This window comes from Tursiops truncatus, chromosome 18 (assembly GCF_011762595.2).
Source record: "Tursiops truncatus isolate mTurTru1 chromosome 18, mTurTru1.mat.Y, whole genome shotgun sequence".
In the NCBI taxonomy this organism is placed as follows: domain Eukaryota; kingdom Metazoa; phylum Chordata; class Mammalia; order Artiodactyla; family Delphinidae; genus Tursiops; species Tursiops truncatus.
In genome coordinates, this window is record NC_047051.1 from 436927 (window position 1) to 461138 (window position 24212).

The 24212-nt window shown below is 42.1% G+C and overlaps 1 protein-coding gene across 1 annotated transcript in view; it reads right to left on the bottom strand.

Annotated features, from left to right (window-relative positions):
• The window catches only part of LOC117308874 (centrosomal P4.1-associated protein-like), a 54288-nt gene extending 43479 nt beyond the window's left edge, over positions 1 to 10809 (bottom strand). Inside the window, exons 1-5 of the mRNA XM_073795476.1 lie at positions 10547 to 10809; positions 3369 to 3582; positions 2427 to 2936; positions 1418 to 1711; positions 696 to 764 (exon numbers count right to left, since the gene is read on the bottom strand). Coding sequence (XP_073651577.1) covers positions 696 to 764; positions 1418 to 1711; positions 2427 to 2870 — 807 coding nt within the window. The 5' untranslated portion in view covers positions 2871 to 2936; positions 3369 to 3582; positions 10547 to 10809. The remainder of the gene's footprint in view (positions 1 to 695; positions 765 to 1417; positions 1712 to 2426; positions 2937 to 3368; positions 3583 to 10546) is intronic.
• Positions 10810 to 24212: the final 13403 nt, after the last annotated feature.

Sequence of the window (24212 nt, forward strand, 5' to 3'; positions counted from 1 at the left end):
ACACAGGTTCGAGCCCTCGTCCGGGAAGATCCCCACGTGCCGTGGGGCAACTAAGTCTGTGCACCACAACTAGTGACGCCCGCTCAGCCTAGAGCCCATGCTCTGCAACAAGAGAAGCCACCGCAATGAGAAGCCTGCGCACCACAACAAAGAGTAGCCCCTGCTCGCCGCAACTAGAGAAAGCCCGCACACAGCAACAAAGACCCAACGCAGCCAAAAAAAAAAAAAAAAAAGTTATTTATAGCATGTAATTGGTTATTATTTTAAATGAATTAGTTTTTAAATTTCTAAGTTTTAATTTCTAACACAGTAAATATCAATAGCTATAGCCCATATAACACAAGCTTTTTGGGGTCCTCAATAATTTAAGAGTGTTACAGGGTCCTGAAACCAAAAAATGTGAAAATGGCCCTAAAGCAATTGTTTCATAACTCCATGGAGGTAGTTCTTATATTAATAAGTTTGACATCTGCTTCCCTATTGCTCTACCATAGTGCTATTTCTACCTTAAGAACTATCACAGGCTATTGTAAGTGATTCTGATTATTATTTTTATGTATTCCATAAAGGCACTCAATTATTTCAAGATACATACCACGTTCCCTATGTTCTCTAAGATAAACATCCAAATGCCCTAAACCACTCTTCATCTGCTACAGTTCTCATCACCAGCACTACCACCACTCCCCGAGTACCATCCAGCCACACTCTGCACATTCATTTGCCAATCTTTTCTTCTTTGTATTCTCAATGTCCAGCGCAACCTCTGAAGAGAACAAGCATTTTACTGAATCAGTAAAGCATGTCTCTTAAAAGGTAGCCCAAGAAGCAAACACACTGCTCAGACCGCTGTTTTTCAAACTGTGGGACATAATCCATTTTATCAGCAGACACAACAGATCATGAATGGCATTTTTTTTTAATGACATACAATGGAATAAACAAAATATCCTTGTTACCTGCCAGGCACACCAATAAGAACTGATTCATGAAATTTCTTTGAAATTACGAGTCATCATTTAAGATGGTTTTGTTACTATGCGGCACGGTCAAAAAACTTTCAAAGCTACTGCTCCGGATCACATTTCCACTGCTTTCCCCCCACTGATAAGCACATCATGCTTTCTATTAACTGACCTGGCATACAACAGAAAAACTGTCCTCTACTACCACAGAAGATGTTTCTGGTGCGGCTCTTTAGCTGAGCAGCATGGCTTCTACACATCCGCATCTTTACGACCCTGAGCAGTTTTTCATTCATCAGGCAGGGGTTGTAAACCAGTAGCCCTAGGCCAAATTCAGCTCTGGATCTTTCATTCTGCTGGGTCTTTTTAAAATTTTATTTTATAAATAAATATGAATGCCTTTAAGCAGGGCACACATGCTCCAGAATGGCACAGATCCCTCATCCCAATTATATTACACCACCACCATTCCATAGTTGTCTGCTTGGCTTCTTAAGAAATTGGAGTTTGCAACACATGATAGAGAAATGGTAGAAATGACCTGTCAAACAATGAAAGACAGGAAGTGTAGGTAACTGTCCATCGCTGTACCAAGCAAAGGTCTTACGTAAGCACATACTACCTGGGAGTGTATGCTGCCCAGACACCATGGTGAGCAGCTTCTCCTGTTCTGCCATGAGTCTTTGCAGTTGCTCTAACTGTTGCCTCTTCAGTTGTTCCTGCTTCTTCTGTTGTACTTCTTTCAGCTTTTTAAACATAAAATTAACTTGATTAAACTAACTTAATATTTCTTTATGGACCTTTGCCCCTTACATTTATCTTAATCCCTCCCATCTCCCTTCTCATATCTTCTCTAATAAAGAGTTTCAAAGAGGGCTCTCTAGGGACATCCCTTGTGGTCCAGTGGTTAAGACCCCGTGCTCCCAATGCAGGGGGCCCGGGTTCAATCCCTGGTCAGGGAACTAGATCCCACATGCTGCAACTAAAGACCCTGCATGCCGCAACTAAGACCTGGCAGAGCCAAATAAATAAATAAAAATTTTAAAGTTCTAAAAATTAAAAAAAAAAAAGAGGGATCTCTAAGTAACTAAATCTGCCACCAAAACTAAACTCTCAACTAAGAAACAGAACAAGTCACATGAATCCTTTGACTCTTAAAACAGGATAGGTATCAGTACATTTATAATCAACTTTTCTTCCCTAATATTTGGTCAACCATTTCCAATTTAGTTTTTACAAAATGAGGGAGCAACCTAAAGATGTTACCGTAAGTGCTATATTTATATCTTACATATTAAATAGGCTTTAATGTTTCATATCAAACAAAAGGCAAAATATGGTGTTATGAGGCTTTCACAGTACAGGGGAAGAAACAAAAAGACCTGGAACAGGTGACCTTTCGTCGTACCTGCAATAACTGTGCAATAACACAGATACATATTAAGTCAAATCCCGTTTTACCTGTTCAAGCTTTTTAAAAAGTGGGTCTTTATAAGCCACTTCTTTGAATTCACTCACAGGATCTGAAATAAAGTCATTTTTGTTATCTTCCCAGTGTCCAGGAGCATGCTGACATGCCACTATTTGTGTTCCCTCTTTAGTCGAAGGAAAGACTCTCTGTGTTTCAGATTTATCTGATTGTAACTTGTAAGGGCTGTTGGGCTCCAACTTCTGTTCTTCATGAAGTGAATCTTCTTCACTTATAAAGCTGAAGCTATTTGAAAAATCTGTGGGGTTAATAGGAAAGCTGGTAGAAATGTTCACATTTACTCGCTTCTCTTCCTCTGCTTCCAAAACAGGAAATCCACGATTTAATATGACCCCAGCCCGAGAAGGACTGGTCATCCACTGGGTTAAGAAGTTCTGCCCACTGTTTAGCTCTGAAGAGGCTGACATCAGGAACATTTTAGTCCAATGACACTACTGTATTTAAATAATGTAAAAGCTAGAAGAGCTGTTAATTTCCAACACCTGTAGAAACAAGACAGCCAACAAAAATTATTAGTTAAAGTTATTCAACCCAAACCTAACCCAGCACAAAAACCTACTGAATATTTCTTACAGGAAACACTTTAACTAGCAAAGCAATTGGGCAGTAAGTTACATATTTTTAAAACGTCTTTAAAATACCCAAATTGAGGGGATCAAAACTCAAAGTTCCCTTCTGATTTAATCAGTTACTGATGAATTTACACAAGTGCTCAATCAGTCGACCAAAAACTAAGGGAGCTAAAGCATCTTCTAAGTTATTTGATTACCAAAGGAAAAATAGGCCACTATCAATATCCACTTTAACCACGTGCATGCGTCTGGCCCTAGTCCAGTACTGCTTCTTTGCCCAATACGGGGAACCCTGTTCTCCCTAGTCCCAGAACAGAAGTCACCACCACCCCATGGCTTCACCTGGCACTGTCTGCTGCTGTCCGTTCCTCCTCTTCTCTCTTATAACCCCTTGCCCAGCAGGCAGTCTCTCATCTGCATCCCTAGAGGTCTCTGACATCACTGCTTTGGCGTCATCTCATTATTAGTGGTATTTCGCTTCTGTGTTCATAATCTACCAAGCTGTGAGTTCCTTGAAGGTATCTGTATATTCACCACTGTCTAGCACCATCCGTCCCTGGGAGATAGAAGAAACTTGATAAATGTTTGCTAAAAGTAAGTTAAAATTAAATCAGAACTAAGGTTATATTGTTGAAAACAATTCAGTTTTATAAAGTATTGTTTGTGTTCATTCAATGTTCAACAATAAAAATTTCATTGGTTCATAGCACGGGACAGCTATGCTGTATGAATCATACTCTAAAACAACCAAATTCCTAGTGTAACTCTGTGACTAGTGCAACAGATAAGCAACTAACATTTACTGTGTTCTTACTCTGTGCCCAGTACTGCTGTAGGCACTGGGTAGACAGCAGTTAATAACTCAGAGTCTAGTGGGGAAAATACACACAAAAGCCATGTGGGGGTAGGAGACTGCAAGTTTAGACGGGGTGCACAGAAAGGCCTCACTTAGAGGAAAAGCTAAGGACCCGGTGGAAGAAGTGCATGTGGTGCAGCTATGAGGGGCAGAATAAGACCCAGTCACCCAGACTTCATAACTCCCATCTGCAGGAAGCCCCCACCAATGCCCCATTCCTCCCGAAAACCACCAGTTCCTACAGCCCATCACCACTATCCACCTTGACTCCTCCAGGGTTCACGTCTTTATGTTTGGGAATCTATTTATGTCAGCGCCCTTCATCCGTGCCACGCTAATCTCCACGCATGTGCTTATCCTGTCTCCGTGTCCCAAGCATCCCAATGCCAAACACTCACTGTGCGTCACAAGCAAAATCTATTATTCTTAACCTCTTCTCTCACCTTCCTGAGAAAACCTCCTCCTACGGAGCCCATACCCTTGGAATACGTACCTTCTTTATTGTTCTTTTTTAGACCTGGATTATTCTCCCTTCCTCTACCATCAAAATCCCCAATTTTGAACCTCGTATTATCAGACTATATAACCTACTATTCCTTTATTGTCTACCACAACCTACAGAGTGTCCTGGGATCCTCTCCTTCATTCCTGAAAATTCTCTGGCTAAACAACTCGAAGAACAGAGTTGCCATTAACTGAAATGGAGAAAACTGGGGATAAAACAAAACAAAACAAAACAAAAAAAATGGCAGCGTGATTTGTTTTCTCACTGATATCACACGTTGACAACCACAGCTACTACGGCATTTAAAAAAAAAAAAAACCTACTGCTATAGGCAGTTGCTATAGGCAACGACATGGATGAGAAAAGTGGAATCAAAGTCTGACACGAGGGCTTCCCTGGTGGCGCAGTGGTTGAGAGTCCGCCTGCCGATGCAGGGGACGCGGGTTCATGCCCCGGTCCGGGAGGAGCCCACATGCCTTGGAAAGGCTGGGCCCATGAGCCATGGCCACTGAGCCTGCACATCCAGAGCCTGTGCTCTGCAACGGGAGAGGCCACAACAGTGAGAGGCCCGCGTACCGAAAAAAAAAAAAAAAAGTCTGACACGAATACTGTGTGATTCCACTTAGTATGAAGTTTGAGAAGAGGCAGAATAAACTCCCAGGTCCAGAAGTCAGAAGCATGGCTGTCTAGGAAGCTGGTATCGCCTGGGAAGGGGTTTCTGCCTTCAGGATGCTAGGGATGTTCTGTATCTGGGAGGTGACTACACTGGTATATATGTTTGGGCTGTACACTTAAGATTAAGGCACTCTGAGAATTCCCTGGCAGTCCAGTGGTTAGGACTCCGCACTCTCGCTGCCAAGGGCCCAGGGTTCGATCCCTGGTTGGGGAACTAAGATCTGGCAAGCCACATGGTGTGGCCAAAAAAAAAAAAAAAGATTAAGGCACTTTACTGGATATCTCTTACTCCTGAATAATTTTTTTAAACTGTGGTAAGCAAACTAATTCTAACTATTTCTGAGTTGGAAACCTATGTAAAAAGGCAAAACTCTTCATCAGAATCAACCAAGTAACCCTGACTGAATTTAAACGACCTCGTCAGGAAACTTATGAAATCCAAATTTAGAACAAAGACAAGCTACAAGGTCATTCTGTAACATCAAAAACCAGAAAAGGTTTTTAAAAACAACAGAAAAGATCAATGAAACTAAAAGCTGGTTCCCTGAAAGGATAAACAAAATTGATAAACCACTGGCCAGACTCATCAAGAAAAAGAGGGAGAGGGCCCAAATCGATAAAATCAGAAATGAGGTACTTCCCTGGTGGCGCAGTGGGTAAAGAGTCTGACTGCCAGTGCAGGGGACACGGGTTCAGGCCCTGGTCCGGGAGGATCCCACATGCCACGGAGCAACTAGGCCAGTGCGCCACAACTACTGGGACTGCGAGCCACAACTACTGAGCCCATGTGCCACAACTATCGAAACCTGTGCACCTAGAGCCCGTGCTCCGCAACAAGAGAAGCCAGTGCAATGAGAAGCCCGTGCACAATTAAGAGTAGCCCCCACTTGCCACAACTAGAGAAAGCCCAGGTACAGCAGTGGAGACGCAATGCAGCCAAAAATAAATAAATAAATAAATTTATTTTTAAAAAATTTCAAAAGATTGCATTACGTTCCTTAAAAAGAAAAAAAATGAAAGAGAAGTTACAACCAACACTACAGAAATACAAAAGATCATATGAGACTATTATGAGCAACTATATGCCAATAAAATGGACAACCTAGAAGAAATGGACAGATTCTTAGAAAGGTACAATAATCTCCCAAGACTGAGCCGGGAAGAAGTAGAAAATATAAACACATATATATGGAATTTAAGAAAAAAAAAATGTCATGAACAACTTAGGGGTAAGACAGGAATAAAGACACAGACCTACTAGAGAATGGACTTGAGAATATGGGGAGGGGAAAGGGTAAGCTGTGACATAGCGAGAGAGTGGCATGGACATATGTACACTACGAAACGTAAAATAGCTAGTGGAAAGCAGCCGCATAGCACAGAGAGATCAGCTCGGTGCTTTGTGACCACCTAGAGGGGTGGGATAGAGAGGGTGGGAGGGAGGGAGATGCAAGAGGGAAGAGATATGGGAACATATGTATAACTGATTCACTTTGTTATAAAGCAGAAACTAGCACACCATTGTAAAGCAATTATACTCCAATAAAGATGTAAAAAAAAAAAAAGAAAGAAAAAGAAAATATGAACAGACCAATTACCAGTACTGAAACTGAATGAGTAACTAAAAAACTCCCAACAAGCTAGAGTCCAGAACCAGATGACTTTACGGGTTAATTCTACCAAACACTGAGAGAAGAGTTAACGCCTACTGTTCTCAAACTATTCCAAAAAATTGCAGAGGGAGGAACACGTCTGAACTCATTCTATTTAAATGTGCCACCATCACCCGGATACCAAAACCAGACAAAGACATCACAAAAAAAAGAAAATCACAGGTCAGTATCACTGATGAACACAGATGCAAAAATCCTCAACAAAATTCTAGCAAACCAACTCCAACAATACATTAAAAGGATCATACACCATGATCAAGTGGGATTTATCCCAGAGATGCAAGGATTTTTCAATATCTGCAAATCAATTAATGTGATACAACACATTAACAAATTGAAGAATAAAAACATTATGATCATCTCAGTAGATGCAGAAAAAAACTTTTGATAAAATTCAACATTCATTTATGATAAAAACTCTTAGGAAATGGGCATAAAGGGAACATCCCTCAACATAACAAAGGCCATATATAACAAACCCATAGCTAACATCATACTCAATAGTGAAAAGCATTTTTTCTAAGATCAGGAACAAGAAAAGGATGTCCACTCTCACCACTTTTATTCAACATGGTTTTGGAAGTCATAACCACAGCAATCAGAGAAGAAAAAGAAAAGGAATCCAAATAGGAAAAGAAGTAAAACTGTCACTGTTTGCAAATGACATGATGCTATACACAGAAAATCGTAAAGATACTACCAGAAAACTACTAGAGCTCATCAATGAATTCAGTAAATTTGCTGAACACAAAATTAATACACAGAAATCTGTTGCATTTCTATACACTTACAATGAAATGTCAGAAGGAGAAATTAAGGAAACAACCCCACTTGCCATCACATAAAAAAATGAAATACTTATGAATAAACCTACCTAAGGAGGCAAAAGACCTGTACTCCAAAAACTATAAAACACTGATGAAAGAAAATGAAGACAACACAAAAAGATGCAAAGCTATACTGTGTTCTTGGATTGAAAGAATCAATATTGTTAAAATGACCATACTACCCAAGGCAATCTACAGATTCGATGCAATCCCTATCAAATTACCAATGGCATTTTTCACAGGACTAGAGCAAAAAATTTTAATTTGTATGGAAGCACAAAAAACCCCGAATAGCCAAAAGAATATTGAGAAAAAAACAACAGAACTGGAGAAATCACACTCCCTGATTTCAGACTATATTACAAAGCTACAGTAATCAAGACAGTATGGCACTGGCACAAAAACAGACATACAGATCAATGGAACAGGATAGAAAGCCCAGAAATAAACCCACACACTTATGGTCAATTAATCTATGACAAAGGAGGCAAGAATACACAATAGAGAGAAGACAGTCTCTTCAATAAGTGGCGCTGGGAAAACTGGACGGCTACATGTAAAAGAATGAGATTAGAACATTCTGTAAGGCCATATACAAAAATAAATTCAAAATGGATTAAAGACCTAAATGTAAGACAGGATACTACAAAACTCCTAGAGTAAAACACAGGCAGAACACTCTTTGACACAAATTGTAGCAATATTTTTTCAATCCGTCTCCTGAGTAATGAAAATAAAATCAAAACAAAAAAACAAAATGGGACCTAATAAAACTTAAAAGCTTTTGCACAGCAAAGGAAACCATAAGCAAAACAAAAAGACAACCTGCAGAATGGGAGAAAATATTTACAAACGAAGCAACCAACAAGATATTAATTTCCAAAATATAAAAACAGATCATACAGCTCAACATCAAGAAAACAAACAACCCAATCAACACATGAGCAGAAGACCTAAATGGACGTTTCTCCAAAGAAGACATACAGATGGGCAACAGGCAAATGAAAAGATGCTTAGCATCAGTAATCATCAGGGAAATGCAAATCAAAACCACAATGAGGTATCACCTCACACCAGTCAGAATGGCATCACTAAAAAGTCTACAAATAATGAATGCTGAAGAAGGTGTGAAAAGGGAACACTCCTACACTGTTGGTGGGAATGTAAGTTAGTGCAGCCACTATGTAGAACAGTAAGGAAGCTCCTTAAAAAACTAACAGAACTACCATATGATCCAGCAATCCCACTCCTGGTCATATATCTACAGAAAACCCTAATTCTAGAAGATACATGCACCCCAATGTTCATAGCAGCACAATTTACAGTAGCCAAGACATGGACGCAACCTAAATGTCCACTGACAGATGAATAAGGAAGATGTGGTACATATATACAATGGAGTAGGAGCCATAAAAAATAATGGAAAATTGCCATTTGCGGCAACATGGATGGACCTAGAGATGACCACATTAAGTGAAGTCAGACAGAGAAAGACACGTATCATATGATATAACTTATATGTGGAATCTAAAAAAAAAAAAAGATACAAATGAACTCATTTACAAAACAGAAACAGACACAGAAAACACTTACGGTTACCAAAGTAGATTGGCAGCGGGTGGGGGTGGGAGGCATAAATCAGAAGTTTAGGATTAACAGACACACGCTACTAAACATAAAACAGGTAAACAACAAGGATCTGCTGTACAGCACAGGGAACTCTACTCAATATCTTGTAATAACCTATAAAGGAAAACAACCTGAAAAAGAATATGTATGTATGTATAATTGAATCACTTTGCTATACACTTGAAACACAACATTGTAAATTAACTATACTCTAATTAAAACAAAAAAAACTAGCAAAGTTCCCTACTAGACTGGCAAGCGCAAGCACCGATGTGATGCAGCACTCAGACGTCTGCATGTAAAACAGAGCAGGACCCTATGGTCCCTGCCCCCCATGTCCTCAGCCTGTCTTTTTGTCTGTGGAAAAACCAAAGAATAAGTTTAACCAGAGAAGTGAGAAAATGCAGAAGCAAAGAAAAGCAGTCAAACAGGACAAAACAATAACAGTTTAGTCATTAAGCAAAGGCAAGGCACTTTAGCTCCTTCTCAAGGGCTGTAGCTAATATCGGGAGCCCTCTCCGGTGGGCTGTCCTGTAGATAATGAAACCCCCATCAGGTGGGAGAAGTGAACTACATTAACTGTAGCCATGACATAAGCTGCCGCGATTCTAAAAACTGGCCTCAAGAAAATGGGAACAAACCGACTTTGGAACCTAAGGTTAACTACTTAAAACAGTCAAGATGACGCTGGCCAGAGCACCGCATGACCAGCTTCAAGATGCCTGTCCGAGCTGCCTGCGTTGCTTCCACGTGGGCTCCTCCCGCCGCCTATAACAGCTCTTGACCCACGACTGTCGACTGTGGCCGCGGAGGGCAGGGGAGGGGAGTCGGCCTTTGGACAGGAGTCGCCCTCCCCGCTCCCGGCACCCAAAAGAAAGCAAACTTTCCTTTCCACCAGCCTTGCCTCTTCACTGGCTTTTGCGCAGGAGCATCCGGAACTCACTTTCGGTAACACATATCTCGCCCACGTAAAAAAGAAACCTCCCCTGCTTCATTTCAGCTTCATCACTATGATCCTAGAGGTATATTTACTGTCGGCATGACGCACAGAAATACAATTCCACCTTAACCTGTTACTTAGTATTGATGCTAAGGCCTTGGTAAAGGGAGCATATACAGCAAAATGCCCAGAATGGATTATTAGGAGGTGGACTCAGATCTTCCTGATATCAAAATCTGTTTGAAACGAACGGACAGCCTTGAAACCTCCAAAGACTACCACGTAAACATTATTTAAAGCAGCGGGCCGGGGGGGATAAATTCTCTACCTCGCGAGGAGGAAAAGGTAGACGCAAACAATTCAAAGCCTCCCTCAGGCCTTGAGAAGTAACTGGTCGCTTAGAAAGGTGACTTACCGGTCTCCCAAAGTACACGTCCTTGAAAGCCACCAACCCACAGCAAAGCTTTCAAACCCGAAGCTTTGCAAGACCGCACCTGCCGGCAGGGAGACCGGCCCAGACCAGCAGGAAGGTGACGCACCGACGCGCTCCTCGCGCAGCTGCGGCCCCGCGCCTCCGCGCAGCAGCTCAGAGTGCAGCCGAGACCACAAGCGGCGGGAGCCCGCGAGAAGCCGCCGCGGAACAGCGCTAGCAGGCCCGACACTGACCCAGAGCTCCCCTCGCCGCCCGGCGCCGCTCCCCGCGCGCCCCGCCGTCCCTCGTGGACGCACGGCGACGAACACACCAGCTCCTGCGGTCCTCCCCACCCCCACCCCACCCCACCCCCGCCACGAAGTCCCGCTCCTCGGCCACGGCCTCTCAGTCCACTCACGCCAGCGCCCGAGCCGTCGTCGCCGCCGCCGCTACCCTTACAAACCACCCGCCACAGCCTCCGCGGCCAGCCCGGCTCCGCCCAGGCCCGAGGGCTCCTGGGAAATGTAGTTCCTACCTGTCCCTCTGCGCTTGCGAGAGCACGCAGCCGGACTCACGCAAACTACCACTCCCGGCGACCCAGCGTTCCACGTTACTAGGCGCTCACGGCCCGGCGTCTTCCGCCCGGGAGGGGAGGGCAAGGGGTGGTGGTGGCGGACGGAGAGGCGGGGGGAAACAGTTCCCGGAGAGAACTTCCGGGACAGACCGAGCCCCTCCCCTGCCTTTCAAAACTTCGGCTGGCGCCCTCGCGGTTGGGGCGGGGGCGTCTGTCTAGTTCCGCGTGTCTTTTGTTTTTTGTTTTTGTCTTCTTTGCCACGAGTGACCAAGTAAACGAAAAAAGGACAGTCGGCCACACTCTCTGATGAGTCAAAAGTAACCTTGTGATGAAGTCACTCCTAAAGTAGCTATCGCTCGTCTTTTCTGCCTAATGCGTAGTTGGCTCTTTGCCCATTAGGTAATAAAGCCTAATTTTATTTTGTTTATTTTTTATTAAAATAAACCTAGTTCTGTTTTGAACACTAAAGTGCAAAACTCGAAAACCGTTTTCTTAATTGCCATTGCAGATGCAGACACTGCAAGTTACCATTGTGTACACACCCAGGCTTTGTGTCTGTTTAAATAAATATTTAAAGAAATCAAATGAAGTGCTATTTCCAACAACCGGTACAATGTAAGAAACAAACTACTGTTACCAAGTCCAAGCTTGTATTGCTTGCGCCGCAGGAGAGGCCAATAATCCGAGAGAGCAGTACTTGGGACAAGGACTAACGACTGTATTCGGAAAGCCAGCAGACAGAGAAGATGGTGAGCTTGTGCCCCTAAAGAACCATCTTGCCTGAGTTAGAATTCAGGCTCCTTTTATACTCAAAGAGCAGTAAAGTCAAACATCTCCTGGTTCCCATGAGCCTCTGGAGGGGATGAGTTAATTTCTTCCTCCCTGCAGTCAGTCATTCACAGGTGAGCCTGGTCAGGAGGTTTGTGAGCTAAACAAAGGTATTTTAGCTTAATGCTCATCACCTGGCAGGCAGGGTTCCCAGAGATGGGCCGTTGTGTATAACTTAAGCTTCCAGGCAACATCCCTTTAGTGATTCACTTGTAATAGAATACAGAAGGTTCTTTCCTATTACAGTCCCCCAATGTCAATGTCCATTCCACAATCTTGTGGAAAAGAAGCTAATACCATTCTGCTGAATGGAGGTGATGAATATTCCTTAGAATCTTTAGTCAGTCCTTTTTACCCACAGCTGTTTGAACCCGATGAAACTTAGCACTTGTTGTCTAATTTGTAACTGAAAGTGGGGTTTTGGCTCCACTTCCCAGTACATATGCTAGATTCCTGTATTTCTCTGGACAAAATTAAACAAATTGATTGCCCCTTCTCCAATGGAATTCCCATCTACTTCGGTTGGTTGGACAGACCTGTTGGAGGTAAACTCATGAATAGTATAAGCGCCCAAAGTTTTAATGTGATTGGCCACTGCTAGCTCTTTAGCATCATAGATGCTCCTGCCTGGGCACACACCTGCAATGGCCTGCCATACAGTATTCTAAAGGGGCTTAATTTAAGCCTGCTTCTGGGAGCCACTGAGCAGGAGCAAGACAAGGTTGTCCACTCTCACCACTATTATTCAACATAGTTTTGGAAGTTTTAGCCACAGCGATCAGAGAAGAAAAAGAAATAAAAAGAATCGAAATCGGAAAAGAAGTAAAGCTGTCACTGTTTGCAGATGACATGATACTATACATAGAGAATCCTAAACATGCTACCAAAAAACTACTAGAGCTTATCAACGAATTTGGTAAAGTAGCAGGATACAAAATTAATGCACAGAAATCTCTTCCATTCTTATACATTAATAATGAAAAATCTGAAAGAGAAATTAAGGAAACACTCCCATTTACCACTGCAACAAAAAGAATAAAATACCTAGGAATAAACCTACCTAAGGAGACAAAATTTCTATATGCAGAAAACTGTAAGACACTGATGAAAGAAACAGATGGAGAGCTATACCATGTTCTTGGATTGGAAGAATCAACATTGTGAAAATGACTATACTACCCAAAGCAATCTACAGATTCAATGCAATCCGTATCAAACTACCAATGGCATTTTTCACAGAACTAGAACAAAAAAATTTCACAATTTGTATGGAAACACAAAAGTCCCCAAATAACCAAAGCAATCTTGAGAAAGAAAAACAGAGCTGGAGGAATCAGGCTCCCAGACTTCAGACTATAATACAAAGCTACAGTAATCAAGGCAGTATGGTACTGGCACAAAAACAGGAATATAGATCAATGGAACAGGATAGAAAGCCCAGAGATAAATCCACACACATATGGTCACCTTATCTTTGATAAAGGAGGCAAGAATATACAATGGAGAAAAGACAGCCACTTCAATAAGTGGTGCTGGGAAAACTGGACAGCTACATGTAAAAGAATGAAATTAGAACACTCCCTAACACCATACACAAAAATAAACTCAAAATGGATTAAAGACCTAGATATAAGGCCAGACACTATAAAACTCTTAGAGGAAAACATAGGCAGAACACTCTATGACATAAATCACAGCAAGATCCTTTTTGACCCACCTTCTAGAGAAATGGAAATAAAACCAAAAAAAAACAAATGGGACCTAGTGAAACTTAAAAGCTTTGCACAGCAGAGGAAACCATAAACAAGACGAAAAGACAACCCTCAGAATGGGAGAAAATATTTGCAAATGAAGCAAATGGCAAAGGATTAATCTCCAAATTTTACAAGCAGCTCATGCAGCTCAATATAAAAAAAACAAACAACCCAATCCAAAAATGGGCAGAAGACCTAATTATACATTTCTCCAAAGAAGATATACAGATTGCCAACAAACACATAAAAGGATGCTCAACATCACTAATCATTACAGAAATGCAAATCAAAACTACAATGAGGTATAGTACAATGACCTCACACCAGTCAGAATGGCCATCATCAAAAAATCTACAAACAATAAATGCTGGAGAGGGTGTGGAGAAAAGGGAACCCTCTTGCACTGTTGGTGGGAATGTAAATTGATACAGTCACTATAGAGAACAGTATGGAGTTTCCTTAAAAAACTAAAAATAGAACTGGCATACGACCCAGCAATCCCACTACTGGGCATATACCCTGAGAAAAGCACAATTCAAAGAGTCATGTACCACAATGTTCATTGCAGCTCTACAATAGCCAGGACATGGAAGCAACTTAAGTGTCCATCAACAGGTGAATGGATAAAGAAGATGTGGCATATATATACAATGGAATATTACTCATCCATAAAAAAAACGAAATTGAGTTATTTGCAGTGAGGTGGATGGACCTAGAGACTGTCATACAGAGTGAAGTAAGTCAGAAAGAGAAAAACAAATACCATATGCTAACACATATATATGGAATCTAAAAAAGAAAAGATGCAGACGTAGAGAATGGACTTGAGGACACGGGGAGGGGGAAGGGTAAGCTGGGATGAAGTGAGAGAGTGGCATGGACGTATATACACTACCAAATGTAAAATAGATAGCTAGTGGGAAGCAGCCGCATAGCACAGGGAGATCAGCTCGGTGCTTTGTGACCACCTAGAGGGGTGGGATAGGGAGGGTGGGAGGGAGACGCAAGAGGGAGGAGATATGGGGACATATGTATATGTATAGCTGATTCGCTTTGTTATGAAGCAGAAGCTAACACACCATGGTAAAGCAATTATACTCCAATAAAGATGTAAAAAAAAAAAGACCAGTTCAGAGGACTTAAGAACTCACCCAGGACAAATCTAGATCCAGAGGTGGGTCTGAGCAGCCATGCTGGCTTCAGCCTGCCATGTCCAGCACAGGCCAGGCACATGACACAGACTGTTCTGAAAACGGTGAAAGATTCATTACAGAGTTTTTTTTTTTTTTTTTCACTGTTGGGCATTGAGAGCAAGTTAGATTAACCTACATAGCATAGTCTAATATCTTTCACAGTATCTATCATCATTCCCATCTACACACTGATAATTTTGAATCAATTTGAGTGTAAAAGACAATCAATACCTATGAAGTTAATAAATATTAATGCGAAAGAAATGCAGTATATGAGTCTAAAGTTCTACATGGCTTCTTAAAGCATACGTACCCCAAACTGCAATATCAATTAGACATCACATTTGATCTTACTTTGTTAATCTTCGTGTTAAAGGAGAGAACAAATATCAAAATTAAAAGTACAAATTATAAGTCTGACACCTTTAATTAAATAATTAATTAGTTAGTTAATTCATTTATTTATTTATTTATTTACTTGCGGTATGCAGGCCTCTCACTGCTGTGGCCTCTCCCGTTGCGGAGCACAGGCTCCGGACGCGCAGGCTCAGCGGCCATGGCTCACGGGCCCAGCTGCTCCGTGGCATGTGGGATCTTCCCGGACCGGGGCACGAACCCGTGTCCCCCGCATTGGCAGGCGGACTCTCAACCACTGCGCCACCAGGGAAGCCCCGTTTATTTATTTTAAAGCGGAGCTGACTGTAGTCCAGAGAGGTGTGGGTCTGTCTGGAGTGACCGGCTTCTAAGGGTCAGAGCCCAGAGTGAACACAGGCCTCCTGCCTCTGGGAGGGGCCTCTGCTTCTGCTTCACATCACCGCTGCCATCCACTGCAGCCTCGCTATAGAATCAGAGCTCTAGAATTATGTGAAGGAGAAATCCAGTTCATTCCACAAGACCTTTTAACCATCTTTCGAATATCTAAGGAGGCATTAGGGACTTATAATGTATTTTGTATAGAATTAGGAGATCTACAAGAAGAATTTTATGGAAATTCTGTTTAAAAGTTCATTTTAATGTTAAAATTTTATTATACAAATTTCAGGTTTTATACAGAGAATGTTGGAATTCCTCATTTTCCTCAAGATTTTGAAGTTGCAAAATATAACACCTTGGTAAAAGTAAGAGTCTGATTTCTATTTGGAGGAACAGAACTGTTTGAAAGTTCTGTTCTAATTATTTTTCCTGTTTGATAATTTTTTTGTTGTTGGAAAAATTGTGCATATCCTGAATAAATATTCCTTAATATATGAGTTGATTTTTAATAGTCAAGAAAATTTTTACATTTAAAATTTAATGTTTAATTTTTAGCTTATTGTAAAAGAAATGCATGCTTATAATAAAAATGTAAACAGTATAAAATCTTAATATGACATTAAAAAATAAAGGTACTCCTCCCTGTTATTAACAGTTTCTTGTATTTTAAGAGTAGACACCAAGTCTACTTTGACACCAAGTATTTATACTATGTTGAATTTCCATTATTTTTCATTAGAAAGAAAAACAAAAAACTTTTCCTGCGACGTCATACAAATGCAAAATAACACCAGCATTCAAAATGATGTTCCATTTGTATCTTTTAGATATTTTAATAAAATGTTACTTGAAAATAACATTTCTTCTGTGATTAAGAAAATATGAAAAGTGGTACAGTTTAAACATATACAGGTGTACCTATAGCAAAAATACTGGAAGGAAATATAACAAAATATTACTAGTGATTATATATCTGTAGTAGGACTTCAGATGTTTTTATTTTTTCTATTTACTTTCTATATTTTCTAAATTATATCTGCAAATGAACATGTATCAGTTTTATAATCAACATTTTAAAATGGCGTGTATGGTTTGTTATTTAATGAATGCAGCTTATGAAAGAACAACCTGTTTTCCAGGTAGGGACAGAGGGAGGTAAGGAGACGGCCATGGTGGAGCTGAGGTGCCCCCAGAGCCCCAAGGACCCCGGGGACCACAGCTTTCTTATATCCGCACACTTCCTCCCAGCCGACGGCATCGAGGTACAGTCTTCATGTTGACTCCTATGTGTTTATCCACCTTGCTCATAGCTAATTTCTCAGCAAAGGAAAACACTCCCTGGGGTGCAGGTTCCTGCTCCTGTTCTGAGTCACTTATGGAAACTTTCCTAATGTCCACACCTCACAGAGATCCCTTCACACACTTCACTAAGCACCTGCTGTGTAGCAAGCAGGCAACTAGAGGCCAGGCCCAAAGGTGAAAAGACTTCATACCCCGCCCCTCGGAAACTGCCACCTGGGAGGGACAACACATCGTGATCCCACCCCCCATGACTCAACTGATCCTGAAATGTACGCGAAGTACCCTGGGCTCAGGGACAGCAAGGAGGGCTGCATAGAGGCCACGACCTCCGCTAGGTCTGTGTCAGGTCAAGGGCATGGTTCCAACCTAAAACAATAATGGAACAAAAACAAACCCAGAGCCGATACCTAAAGTTCCAGTAAAATCTGCAGCCCATGTCAGAGTGTCTTCTGTCCAGACACTCAGACTTCCGGAGGGCACAGGGCTCCTCGGCAGCGTCCACAGAGCAGTTCCCTCAGGCTCTGGGAGCTCCTCACTTTGCCCCACTCGAGGTGTCAGCTCTGGTTTGAGGAAGGAGATTCACATCTATCCAGGGGCCCAGACCTCCTGTGATGCAGCCCAGGGAAGGGCAGTTATGCAGGGCCCTGGGCCCAGGGCTCGGGCTTGCCGCCCGCTGTCTGCATTCACTCACTGACCTCCAGTCCCGGGACAGGTTATTAAGGAGAGGTCTCTGATACCCAAGGAGTTTTGCCTAATGTTATATCTGGCATCCACTCTTATCCAGATTCCATGAAAACATATAAAAAGTTAACCCAAGGTCAAATGTGTCCAAGAAGGAGAAAAGCTTTTGTTAACCTTTTACCTAAAAATGTATACCATATTTTGTGGAGAATTTAGTTGTGTGGGTAAAAAGTAAGTAAAAATCAAGTTGGAAACCATGATAGGATGTGTTAGTTTTTTCTTCATTGGAAAGGAAGCCGTCCCTTCTGGCCTCCCTCACTCACCTCGTGCGCGACCGTGAGTCTGTTTCCTCGAAGGGAGTAACCCTCCCTGACCAGATGGACAGAGCTTTTCTGTACAAGAGGCTTTTTGAGCTGGCCCTTCTCCTTTGTTAAACCATTTTGGTGGAAATCTCCCAAAATTATGTTAAATTTTACCTTCCTGAATGAAGTGACTTGGACGTGGTGTGTGCCCTGCAGCTAGCGCAGGAGGGTTACGCCGAGCAAACCCTCCACATTCTCCAAGGTTAAGGCGGGGGCAGGATTTCGGGACGACAAACACCCCATCAGGACGGCTGGGATGACGGAGGCATTCGCCTATGCAGGAGCCCCTCCCGGCCTGCCATTACCTTGGTTTGCATGACGTGCCAGCATCCCTGCCTTTCTCCTTGCCAAGGGGGCTACTTTCGTTTAGACCGTGTCCTGTCTCTAACAATGCCTCATTTCCTTTTTTTTTTTTTAATTGCTTTATAAAAGACACTATCCAGAAAACAGAGCTACGTGCCTTAGCTGTGGAGGAAATATTTGCAAAATATGTGTCTGGTATAAAATTTGTTTTTAGAATATATAAATAACTCCTACAAATCAGTAAAGAGAAAAACAACCAGATAAAATTATAGACAAAAGATCTGAACACATAATTTGCAAAAGAAGGTATATGAATGAAAAATAAACACCTGAAAAGATGCTCAACATTATTAGTAATTAGGGAAATGTAAATCCAAACCACGATAAGATACCATTATGCTCCTATCAGAATGGCTAAAATAAGAAAACAAAAAAATCCTGATAATAGCAAGTTTGGGCAAAGATGCAGAGCATTTGGAACTCTCATACACTGCTAAGGAGAATGCGAAATGGTTTAGACACTAGTAAACAGCTTGGTACTTTTTTTTTTTTTTTTTTTGCGGTACGCGGGCCTCTCACGGCTGTGGCCTCTCCCGTTGCGGAGCACAGGCTCCAGACGCTCAGGCTCGGCGGCCATGGCGCACGGGCCAAGCCGCTCCGCAGCAGGTGGGATCTTCCCGGACCGGGGCACGAACCCGTGTCCCCTGCATCGGCAGGCGGACTCTCAACCACTGCGCCACCAGGGAAGCCCCCAGCACCACTTATTGACGAGGCTGTTTTTTCTCCATTGTATATTCTTGCCTCCTTTATCAAAGATAAGGTGACCATATGTGCATGGGTTTATCTCTGGGCTTTCTATCCTGTTCCATTGATCTATATTTCTGTTTTTGTGCCAATACCCTAACTGTCTTGATTACTGTAGCTTTGTGGTATAGTTTGAAGTCGGGAAGCCTGATTCCTCCAGCTCCGTTTTTCTTTCTCAAGATTGCTTTGGCTATTTGGGGTCTTTTTTGTTTCCATACAAATTGTAAAATTTTTTGTTCTAATTCTGTGAAGAATGCCATTGGTAGTTTCATAGGGATTGCATTGAATCTATAGATTGCTTTGGGTAGTATAGTCATTTTCACAATATTGATTCTTCCAATCCAAGAACATGGTATATTTCTCCATCTGTTTATGTCATCTTTGATTTCTTTCATCAGTGTTTTATAGTTTTCCAAGTACAAGTCTTTTGTCTCCTCAGGCAGAGTTATTCCTAGGTATTTTATTCTTTTTGTTGCAATGGTAAATGGGAGTGTTTCCTTAATTTCTCCTTCTGATTTTTCGTTGTTGTTGTATAGGAATGCCAGAGATTTCTGTGCATTAATTTTATATCCTGCAACCTGACCCAAATTCATTGATTAGTTCTAGTAGTTTCTGGTGGCATCTTTAGGATTTTCTGTGTATAGCATCATGTTATCCACAAACAGTGACAGTTTTACTTCTTCTTTTCCAATTTATATTCCTTTTATTTCTCTTTCTTCTCTGATTGCTGTGTCTTGGACTTCCAAAACTATGTTGAATAAGAGTGGTGAGAGTGGACATCCTTGTCTTGTTCCTGATCTTAGTGGAAATGCTTTCAGTTTTTTACCATTGAGTATGATGCTTGCTGTGGGTTTGTCATATATGGCCTTTACCATGGTATATTCTTGCCTCCTTTGTCATAGATTAATTGACCAAAGTGTGTGGGTTTATTTCTGGGCTCTGTGTCCTGTTCTATTGATTTATGTGTCTGTTTCTGTGCCAGTACCATACTGTCTTGATTACTGTAGCTTTCTAGTATAGTCTGAAGTCAGGGAGCATGATCCCTCCAGCTCTGTTCTTCTTTCTCAAGACTGTTTTAGCTTGATTTGGCTTTGAGCCTCCCCTAGGTATCTGAGGACAGTAGAATCAGGAGGGGAGTCACCAGCTTTTTCCAAGGAGTCAAAGGGAAGGAGCAGCTGCATTTTCAAGCCTTGGAGGGAGCAGCAACCATCTAATGTAACTACAGCAAGCCCTTGGCGATCTCAAACCACCCCATCCCCAGGTAGTAAAGAATTCATACATCAAAAGTGGGCCTCTCCCTAGGGAGAGATTCTGCTGCTGTGAAAAAGTAGATTCTCTCCATTTCATTTCACGAATAATGACTTTTTCATATTAATTGTTTTCTAGTTATAAAATTCACGTTCTTTTCTAAAAGCTTAGAAAGTATGTGAAAACATGAAGAAAATTAAAGATCGCCCAAAATCTCACCACCCAGCGATAACGCAGAGATAATATAACCACTGTTAGCATTTTGGTATAGAACGTTTTCCCAGTTGTATCACTGATGCTTCTCTGCACCCAGAGGGTGCTGGGAAGCCAACTGTCTGAAATAAAAGTTGTGGTTAGTAACATCTGCCGATTTGCTCAGCACGTTCCAGTAACCAGCCAGCCCCCAAAGCCCGGTCCCTCGGCAGCCCCCTGGTCTGTCCCCACACTCCCCATCTTAGTCACCCCGAGCCATCGTCGATTCTCTCTCCCTCGTCCGCACATCCCCGTTCTGTCAGCTCTGCCTCCAAAAGCCGTTTACCCTTGGCTTCTTGCCTTGAGCAGAGACCACGTCCCTGCAGCAGCAGCCTTCCTGATGTTCCTTCCATCCTGCCCATCCAGTTAACTTTCCCCAAACAACCAGTTAGATCTTAGCACACGTATTTGGCCATGTCCAATAAATGTCTCATACACTGCAAAGCAAAGCCTTTCTTGGCCACCGTCTCTCTGAACCTGGCTGGCTTGCTGAGCAGCACAGAAGATCAGGTGTTTGTCACCTTGACTTCTGTCTCTCTCATCATAAGCTCCATGAGGCAGAGGCCATGTTATCTCATTGCCAGTGCTGGTAGAGTACTAGGCACGGGGTGTATTTGTTAAATAAATGCATGAGTGTTGAATGAATGAACTTATTCAGTTAGTATGTTCTATATATTATATATTCGATAAAATATGGGATCATATTTTGCTTAATGTTTTATAATGTACTTTTTCTTTAATTAATTAATTAATTTTTTGGCTGCGTTGGGTCTTTGTTGCTGCACGTGGGCTTTCTCCAGTTGCGGCGATCGGGGGCTACTCTTCGTTGTGGTGCGCAGGCTTCTCACTGCAATGGCTTCTCTTTGTTGCGGAACACAGGCTCTAGGCATGCAGACTGCAGTAGTTGTGGCATGTGGGCTCAGTAGTTGTGGCTCGCGGCCTCTAGAGCGCAGGCTCAGTACTTGTGGCACACAGGCTTAGTTGTTCTGCGGCATGTGGGATCGGCCTGGACCAGGGCTCGAACCCACGTCCCCTGCATTGGCAGGCGGATTCTTAACCACTACGCCACCAGGGAAGTCCTTATAACCTACTTCTAACACTTATTTTTTGCTACAAGTTTTGCTTTATACCCTTATTTATTTATTTTAAATTTTTTTAAAAAATTATTTATTTATTTATTTATTTATTTTTGGCTGTGTTGGGTCTTTGTTGCTGCGTGTGGGCTTTCTCTAGTTGCAGTGAGCGGGGGCTACTCTTCATTGCAGTGCACGGGCTTCACATTGCAGTAGCTTCTCTTGTTGTGGAGGGCGGGCTCCAGGCGTGCAGGCTTCAGTAGTTGTGGCACATGGGCTTAGTGGTTGTGGCTTGTGGGCTCTAGAGCTCAGGCTCAGTGGTTGTGGAGCACGGGCTTAGTTGCTCCGCGGCATGTGGGATGTTCCTGGGCCAGGGCTCAAACTCGTGTCCCCTGCATTGGCAAGCAGATTCTTAACCACTGCGCCACCAGGGAAGCCCCCCTTATTTATTTTTAAGAGTGTGATTTTTTAATGGCTGCATAGTATTTCCAAGAAATGTTGCATTGTGATTCATTGAATCAGTTCTCTAATAATAGACATTTGGGTTGTTTTGGGTTTTCTGCTAATAACAATGTTTTATTTTGTTTTCAATTATGTAATCTCAAGGTTTTCTTCTAATTCTTACAGTGAGAGTCCAGTGGACATCTTGCAGATATTTAGAGTTGGCCGACTGAGTGAAACCACAGCGTTTTTGAGCCACCTTGGCAATGTGACGCCCTTGCTGCACAGGTCCCCTGTACAGAGCTTTGTAGGAATCCTATCCTGGTAAGAGCATGCCATCTTTAGTTTCCACATTTTTCAGCCTCACAAATGTGAAGTGTTTTACTTTTTTTTTCTATAGTACATGGATCTGTTACATTAAAATCAGCCAGCTTATTGAATTCCAGAGAAAACTGAACACTTTAAATTATAATTAAGTATGTGATTTAAGTCATAGATTAATTATTATACATATTTTAAAGTGTAGTGCATGGATATGAATTGCTTCTTGAAGATAGTATCATGCGAATAGGGGACTCTCTATTTCCTGACTCTTCTGTGTGTATCTAGTCTAGGGATAGTCCAGAAATTAAAGTGCCCAGATACCATGAATTACCTATTCAAAACATAGCTCTAATTTTCTGTTTGCTTTGAATAACACTTAATAGTGTGGCTGAAACTGAAGTCACAAGGAGCAGGGGGGAAACATGATTAAATCTGTATCCTTAGTTAAATATCTAAGCAGAAACATAAAAAGAGAGACTTCCCTGGTGGCACTGTGGTTAAGAATCCGCCTTCCAATGCAGAGGACGCGGGTTCGATCCTTGTCGGGGAACTAAGAGCCCACATGGCTCGGAGCAACTGAGCCCGCTGGTCACAGCTACTGAGCCTACGCTCCACAAGGAAAGATCCCATGTGTGGCAACTAAGACACAACGCAGCAAAAAAAAAAAAAAAAAAAAAAAAGAACGAAGGAAAAAAAAGAAACGTAAGATCCATCTGGAGGGACTTCCCTGCTGGCGCAGTGGTTAAGCATGGTACACACACACACACACACACACACACACACGCACGTAATTTGGTTATGTTTTTTCAAAAGGCAAGATAATGGGAAAACTAATAAAACTAATAAAATATTATCTAGAGGGGGAAGGGGAGGAGACAAGGATGGAAGTTAGGTTTCTCCTAATGTACACTGTTTTATGGTTTTGACTTTGAAACTATGAAAATATTTTACATAATAAAGATCAGATATCAGGGAATTGAGATTGAATATGTTAAATTATGCCATGGGGCGTAGTCAGCAATGTCTGGAATACGAGGAAATAAATGGCAAGAGAAAAAAGAGAGGGGGCTTCCCTGGTGGCGCAGTGGTTGAGAGTCCGCCTGCCGATGCAGGGGACACGGGTTCGTGCCCCGGTCCGGGAAGATCCCACCTGCCGCGGAGCGGCTGGGCCCGTGAGCCGTGGCCGCTGAGCCTGCGCGTCCGGAGCCTGTGCTCCGCAACGGGAGGCGCCAAAAAAAAAAAAAAAGAGAAAAAAGAGGGGAGGGGTGAAACCTATAACTTAAAGGATATTTGAAATGAGGCAATATGTAGCCTTTGTTTGGATCCTGATTTGAACAAAACCCATTGTATTAAAAAAAAACCCAACAATTACAGAAATTTAAACATTACCTGGATATTTTGTGATATTAAAGAATTATTCATTACTATCTTTAAATTTCACGCTTAGGAAAAAGTTCTTATCCCTTAGAGATAACATACTTACAGATGAAATTAAAATAAACTAGTAGGTCTATTTGTACCCTCTCACAAGAACTGATTAAATTCTCTACTCCCAGGGAACTCCCTGCCGGTCCAGTGGTTAGGACTCCAGGCTTTCACTGCCGAGGACTCGGGTTCAATCCTTGGTCAGGGAACTAAGATCCCACAAGACAGGCAGCCAAAAATAACAAAAAAACAAAAAACAAACAATGTCACACAAGCAATATTGTGTAATTGCAGAGGCAGGATTTGAACCCATCTCTTAACCACCACACTACTCTGATGGCCCTTTCCCAGT